Source organism: Ziziphus jujuba, chromosome 4 (genome assembly GCF_031755915.1).
Source record: "Ziziphus jujuba cultivar Dongzao chromosome 4, ASM3175591v1".
NCBI classification, from domain to species: domain Eukaryota; kingdom Viridiplantae; phylum Streptophyta; class Magnoliopsida; order Rosales; family Rhamnaceae; genus Ziziphus; species Ziziphus jujuba.
This window is the reverse complement of record NC_083382.1, coordinates 33,363,966-33,372,114: the sequence shown is the minus strand read 5'-3', so window position 1 is coordinate 33,372,114 and position 8,149 is coordinate 33,363,966. Positions and strand designations below refer to the sequence as shown.

The following is an 8,149-nucleotide window of genomic DNA, read 5'->3' as shown; positions in this document are numbered from 1 at the left end:
ATACCTTTAGAAAGTACTAACTCTAGAATTCTCAACTTCAATTATAATTAATCATAAAGTATTTTTCTCTTATCTCCATGTACTGATTTTTAGTAATAAATTACCCTAACAAAAAGGAAGAAGAAAAAACTTAAAAGAAAAAAGAAGGTCTGAAAAGCAACTAAGATTTCTAATGCAGCTATAGTCTAAAGTGAGGTTTTAATAGAGCAACCCACAATTGTGGCCAATTATGATGCTACATGCAGAAGCAGATAAAGTGAAATATTGAAATGACTGGAGAGGAAGTAGTCAATTCACCCAAAATAGAAAAACAAGAAAGTGAAGTATAGAGGTGGAAGACTAGATAGAAGCGACGCAACAGACAGATTGTTATAAGCCAATCAAAAGCAGTCCTTAGACTGTATATATACATATCATATTCATGTTATATTTAATTATTTCTTACCATACAATATATGTCTAAAAAATGTGCACAGAAAGTTGCAGACTATAATCTGAACATATAGGTTAAGCTGGACTGCAACATGTCCACCACTTCTATATGAGTATGTCAACTAATGTAGCTACATCTCTTCCCCATACTGCTTGTGTTTAACCTGATTTGGTTGTAAAAGCTCAGACCTACCGACACCTATATATGCTATACAAATCATTCACTTCATATTTATTTTATCTGTATACAAATCCAAAAAGAAATATAATTAGTTTCCTAAGGGTCAAGTACGTTTTTAAAAAAATTCTTCTTTTCAACCCACAAAAGCAGTTTTCTAGACAGAGTTTGAGTATCATGCACTAGTGAGATAACACCTTTAGCTTAAGGATTTAAACTTCGATCAGGGTAAAAATCCTTATATCCCTAAGTTGTAACAAATACATATATATACATATATTATGTTTTTTTATTACAAACTAACATTATTACAAACTAACATTATTCTTCATCAAATTCATTGATTTCCCTGCCTTCATCCTTTATTTATTTTCCATGCTCAGGGATGTCTGTCGATGGAACCGAAAAAAAAATTTTTTATAAAAATTAAAAACGACGTGTCGTCTGGGTGTCGTTCATCCCAGACGACATGTCGTTCAATCCATCTTCAACCCTTTTCCGGGTCGACCCAAACCCGCCTAAACCACTCCCGACCAGATTCTTGACCCGGTTATTTCTTCCACCTCCGGCCACCGTTCAAGGCCAAACCGGTCCCATTTTTTTCCTCTCTTCATTTCCTACTAATGCCCAATATCAATCTATCCTAAAACCTAGGTTATAATCACTTCCATACGAAAACCTAAATCTTCAAAAATTCCACATTTTAAACCGGTTCTCAAACACTAAACAGAAATCACAAGTTTCAATGTCTCATTGTACTAAATTTGTAAGTATTTAACGGTAAGATAAGGCAACAAATAAACACAAAAAATATAAATAAAAATCCACACTCCACGGCAACGAAAGAAATAAACACAAAGCCAAATCCACACAAAAACAACCCACACTGGTCCCACGGCAACAAATAAACAAAAAGATTCAACCAATTACCTCGGACAGTGCTGAGATGAGATCCTAATGTTTGGCTTTTCCACGGCAGCTTTGGTTTGGTTTTTTGTATTTGTGTGTTCGTGTAAAGCCGTTTGTTTGGTTTTTTGTATTTGTATGAAAGTGTAAAGACGTTTAGAAAAGGAAAAGTTGATTTTATTTTGGTTTCAAAAATAAGAGGATATGTAAGTAATTGTTTTTTGTTTGAAGGTTATAAGGGATATTGAGGGGTAGAACAAAAAAGATATCAAGTGAGGGGGCAAAATTCATTAACCTCGGTCCTATGAGGGTATTGGGCCAAATTCCCCTTTTGTAAAAGGCAAGGAAACTTCGTCCAAAAACAAAAGTAAAAGAAAGGAAGCTTTCATTTATCGACCCAAAAAGGAAAAAGACGAAGAAGTTTCATTAGACATTTGCTTTCCGAGAGTCAAGGGAGTCAAAAAAAAAAAAAACTCTACTTTTCCATGCTCAGTTTGACTCACAGTATTGTTGTTAAGAACATTGAAAGGATCATTCACCAAGATTTTCCCGTACACATGAATTGCAATTTCAAAACAAATGCTAGAGCTTAAATTTTTTTTTTTTTTTTTGGATTATAGCATTTAAAATATATAGTGTTTTACAAGGTAATACCACTTGAATCTTCCAGGAAGAGAACCGAGTGTCTTTTTCTGTCTATTATCTATTTTGTTTTAATCTTCCATTATTTTAGCAATCCATTTATAATTCGACGTAGCTATATACATATACACAATATATATTAGTGACAATTAACATATAAAAAGCACTTTGCATTCCATATATATATATATAAAAATATATATATGAATCCATTTATGATGCAGATGGTACATATGCAAATTTCTAATAGTAATAATGATTTTTGAAAAAATTATTATTAATATTGTTATGTAGAAATAAATATTGACGACGATTTTTTAAAAAATCATCATCAATATTGTGAATTGTTTATACCGTATAACATATATATATATATATATACTCAAATTTTTTTAACCCAAATGTGTAATGTCTAATTAAGGAAGTTTTGATAATGTAATACTACCATGATTATTTTATTTTGTCCTAGACATTAATTTCATTTCTGATCTTTGTGAGTAGTAATAAAATTGCATAAGAATTGTATATTTAATGTTAATGTCTTTATATAAACCGGTCCACCACATAACAAGGGTCAAAGTCTAGCTAGCTTTATATGTATGTATATATATATATATATATATATATATAATTAAAAAAATAGAAAGAAAGAAAGAATATATAATATCAATATAAGAATATATAATATCAATATCTATACTTGTCCTTGTTAAAATATTAAAAGCAATGAATATCAATGCTTAGTCTCAAAGTTGCATATTCACCAAAAAAAAAAAAGTCTCAAAGTTGCATGTGGCTGTGGGACAGAAAAGAATAAAACAAACCAATGAAAAATAAATTCTAAGAAAAAGCAATACCAACAAAACAAATGCGGATGCGACAAACCAAAATTAAAGCTTGCTTGCACGAGCAAGTTATTAAGGTGTGGGCAAAAAGATGCAAAAAATAAATAAATAAAAACCAGCTAGCATCAATGTTCTGTAATATTTAATTAAACATTAGATAACAAGTTAGTTTCCCACTGCTTTAATTTTTCCGCATCTTTTGAAGCAAAAAGTGGCCGTATTGATCATGCACAAAGCTCTAAATAAAAAGTACTTAATAATTATCATAATTGAACTTCCAATGGTTTAGCTACTTTCATTGCTTTAATATCAATTTTATACAGAAAATGATTAATTAAGCGCTTGTATGTGCCCCCCAATTGTAATAACGTTTGGCTTAAGAACCACGCGGAGACAAACAATCAACAATTCAGAGGACAACAAACAAATAAGTTATAAACAGATCGTACTTTTAGTACAAAAATATATAGGGTATAAAATATATATTAGAAAAATAGGTTAATGAAGCGGAAATTAGCATAAATTTTCAAGTCCAAGAAATTTGTTCAAGAAAAAGTTAGAAGGTTTTCACAAGCTTTTATTTGCTTTCAAATGTACTCCACATGATATAGAGACAGAGAGGGCAGTATACGCAATGTACCATGCTAGTTTGTCAGATTTCCAAATAGTATTGTATTACTAAAAATGATTTCAATGAACATCTAATTGATATTTGTTAAATTAATCTGCCAAAATTTGATTTGGCGTGAACATGAAGACAGGTCTGAAACATCCATTTTTTTAACACTCATTGGAGATAATTTATCAAATCCTATCTACTCTATACTTTATACTCATAAATTAATTAAATTGCAATTTCAAAATAAAATATTATATGTCTCGGACTATGTTATTGTTGTGACCAACAAACAAAAAAGGGATAAAAACAATTGGTTTGGTTTTGTTTATTCAAACTTTAATCGCTCATAGACCACTCGTAGGTCGGGGCTTTTTAGTTAAGATCAGACGCGTGGAACGACAATAGTGAGATACGATGCGCTTTATTATAAGATTTAATAATTTTGTTGACACATTTGAAAACAAATTTTTTTTTTCTTTTTCTATATATTATTTTAATAATTTGTTAATAATAATCGATGATATTTTAATATTTTATTAACTATAAATATAATATATAATTTAAAATAGTATTGATTGTTAATTTTTGTTTTTTACTTTATCTTTTTAGTTAATTGATATGTATAATAAATTATAACTATTATAAATTAATATTAATTTATACCATGAACCCTAATATAATTGAATATTTTCATATAAATTAGTGCAATCACACATATAAGTAACTTCTTAGACAGTGCAGATTTGATAGAATGCTTTTCTTTTTCTTTTTCTTTCTCTTTTTTTTTTTTGTTTTTTTTGTTTTTTTGTTTTTTTTGTTTTTTCACTGGGAGGAAACTGGGGGACAAGTGACTGGCGCAAATCTAGCCAAAGCCAAAGAAAGCAATCAATATGAATTTATATAAAGTTACAAAAATGAATCCACCAAATATTAACTTTCTAGTGGAAATTTTAACTTTCTATCTATTTCCCTTTTCTTATTTTATGCAGTCTATCTGTGTCCCTCTTCTTATTCTATGCACTTAAATATAACAAATCCAACTTAGCAGGCAATCACTAAACAAATTGCTTTTTTCACTTGTATTTTTCCCTGAATTCGAATATGGACCTATTAACACGACAAGCAAAGTGCTTTACTAACCTTTTGTCCCTTGGTAGCAAAAAAATTAAAATAGAAAGAGGTTGGTTTCTTAATCAATCAATTAGTTTATTACATCATTTTCATCTCTCTTGGTTTTTTCTTTTTTCTTTTTTTGTCAAAGTTTTTGAATTGATTATTCAAACAATTCCTTACAAAGCTCTATCACCTTTTAACGACAAATATATGATTTATATACGCAAAATGGCCATAACAAAATTCCTTATCTTAGTAGGGGCCCCGCTGGGAATATTTTGGTGACCCACTAGCTAGCTAGCAGGTCATTTTCGGAGTTTATGTAACTTACAAAATTCAAACAGTTTTGATGTAAAAGAATATCAAGGCAATGTGGCAGTTACCTGTTACCTATCTTGAGATGAGGACCAAGTGGCTAGCTAGCTGTGTTTTCTTAGCTTGTCAAAGGAGGTTATATATGAATATTAATACTGAAGATACGAATCACGAAGCGTAAACAATCCAACACGATCTGTAACACCCCAATCCAGAAATTATAAGATAATATTAAGATAAATAAAAGGAAAATCAGTAATCTGAGCTGATGATATTGCAAAAAACATAAAAGTCCGCCGCAGATGACTAATTTGAATCATTTATAGATTTATTATCAGGGTGTGTACATAAAATTAACAACGTGCATATATATAAAACCTTAAAAAAAAAAAAAAGATAAATCATAAGAACTCGGACATTTAAATAAATAAACAAAAGAAGAAGAAGAAGAAGCTGAAGTTACATGATCAACTCAAACACAATTCCTTTACAATTAAGTTGGTGGCTTAAGAGGAAGAAAATATATATATTTTTTTTTTATAATTTTTTTTGTAACAATAATAATAATAATAAGCACATCCCGGCCGTGCGTTTTACAAGAAGTTGGTGAACTGATTGACCAAAACTAAAAAGCCATATGAAAGAAAACCAAACAATTTCCATTCCTCCTCTTCTTTTAACTTTTTAATTGAATTAAAGCCACACAATTTAAGTCTTATCCCCAAAAAAAAAAAAAAAAAAAAAAGAGAGAAAAAAGAGGATCCCATCAACCCAGCTAGCTAAGTAACCTGTATCAACATCTAATTTATAACACATAGAACAACGTCAATTTTTTGTTTGTTTTCTTAACTAATTAATTCTATCTATCAATTTTTTATATGTCTAAGAGGTGATTTGGTGATATGAATGTAATCTACTACTTGTCTTTTGGGATTCAACGTCATCCGAGTAGTCTTCTTCTTCTACTACTACCTGTTGCTCTTCCCTTTTACTCACACATATATATTCTTCGTAAACTTTAACCATAACCAAGTAGAGAGAAACCCCGAAAATGGCTACTCCGATGAAGCACCAACTGAACTGGATATTTATAAGAGCCTTGGCTCGGTGAAGCGCTTCATCTCCGGTACACCTCACCACATGGTGACCCTTTTCCAACTTCAGATGGCACCCTTTGGGCATCACCTCCGGAATCCACAGCATGAATCCCATCACCATCAGCCACAAGCCCTGAAACAAAATGCCGAGCGACCTCACAAAGCTCACAGAGAAACTCTTCGGGAACCCAATCGACATCCCAGTCGTTATTAAACACGCAACGATCACCAGCTGCAGAAGCAGGTGGTATTGTCCTTCGGGTCCCTTGTGGTCCGCAGAGTGCAGGTGGAACAGAAGAAGCTGTTGCCCGAATGCTACGGCACCCAACAACTGAGTCAACTCCAAATGGGCCTTGGGCCTGGTTCGATCGAGAACGATGGCGAACGCCGCGTAGACGAAGAAGGTGATGGAGATGGAAGAGTGCTCCAGGTTGTGGAGATGGTTGGAAGGGATGGTTCCGTCGGGGTTAAAAGGTTGGTGTCGTTCGGGGCCAATGAAAAGCTCCATGACTATGGAGGCACAAGAACCTGCCATAATCGAGTAGAGCTCCAAATACCTGTATTTGGAGGTGGGGAACCAAGATGGCGACGTATAGGAGTCTGGACGCATAACATGGAGCTTGATGTGATTAAGAAGGTGCCATAATCCAATGACGAAGAAACCAAAACCGGGAGCGACATGCCCTACCAAAGTTCCCATCTCCAAAATATCAACTGACGGAAGTAGGTTATTTAATTTTGTTTTTCTAGTTTTGTAGTTAAGGAAGAGGGAAAGAGAAAGAGATAGAGCAAATTGAGCCTAGAAGAGAGTTTTGTTTCTTTTTATTTTTTATTTTTGTTTGGTAAGAGAAGGAAGTAGTATTGGTGAAGAAGGAAGGGGTACAAGGAGGAGTAGGAGGAGGGATTTGGAGATGGAGTAGAAGTTAAAAATAGTGGAAGGAGAGTCTAGAGGCTTCCACGTTCCAAAAGACTTGGCTTGGTGGTTTTGGGAATAGGAAGATTTAACAGCATTCCGACTTCGATCTCGACTTTCCTAACTAATTAAATAGGATTTAGACTTTCTCAATATTTGTCATTAACAGTCAAAAATTATTAATGATATTTATACATCAAATAGCTTTTAAATAACTATTATTAAAAGTTCACATTTAAAGTTTTAGTATAAAAGATAATACAATCAAATATTTCAATTAAAATATACTATATAAGTTGGTGGTCTTCAACAGTGATTATAAATTATAATGCTCTAACTAAACACACATGAGTGTCATATATGCATTCATATTGCAGGTCGTTCCCTTGCATTCTATGTGAAAATAAAATGTCATCCTTCTCTTCTACATTTGCAGTGAACATTTGGGGGAAAAAAAAAAAAAAAACAATTTTTTGTCTATAATAATAGAGATTCCATGATTCAGGTAATTCAGCTAAATTTTAGCAAATAATACATATTAAATGAGATGTTATATATATATATATATATATATATATATATCTATATATATATTTTTTTAATAGTGAAAATCTCCATTCTTTATAATAAAGTTTAACTAAAGTAATTTATTTTATTATTTTTATTTTAAAATTTTAAAAATGACCTCTTTAGTAGTAATCATTTAAATTGACATTTAGTGGATAATTCCACTAAATTTTTTGTCAATAATGATAGAGATTATGTAAACATTAAAAAAAAAAATGAGGGAACATAAGTTATTAAAGGATTCAGGTAATTCAACTAAATTTTAGCAAATAATACATATTCAATGAGATGTGTTTTTTTTTTTTTTTAACGGTAACGATCTCCATTCTCCATTCTACGTAGTAAGTATAATTAAAATATTTAATTTTATTATTTTTTATTTTAAAATTTTAAAAATAAACTTCTTTTTAATAATATTTAAAATAATTATCATTTAACAGATAAATTTTATTAATGATAATTTATTAGAGGTGACAAATAATAAATTTTTTAATCTAGAAAAATATTGCAAATACCCCGGTT

At 31.0% G+C, this 8,149-nt stretch overlaps 1 protein-coding gene across 1 annotated transcript; it reads right to left on the bottom strand.

Annotated features, from left to right (window-relative positions):
- Positions 1-5,353: 5,353 nt before the first annotated feature.
- Positions 5,354-7,177, bottom strand: LOC125421922 (uncharacterized). The gene has a single exon (XM_048472063.2). It carries the CDS (start codon positions 6,845-6,847, stop codon positions 5,933-5,935), a length of 915 nt encoding a protein of 304 aa, XP_048328020.2. The 5' UTR covers positions 6,848-7,177; the 3' UTR covers positions 5,354-5,932.
- Between the last annotated feature and the right edge of the window lie 972 nt (positions 7,178-8,149).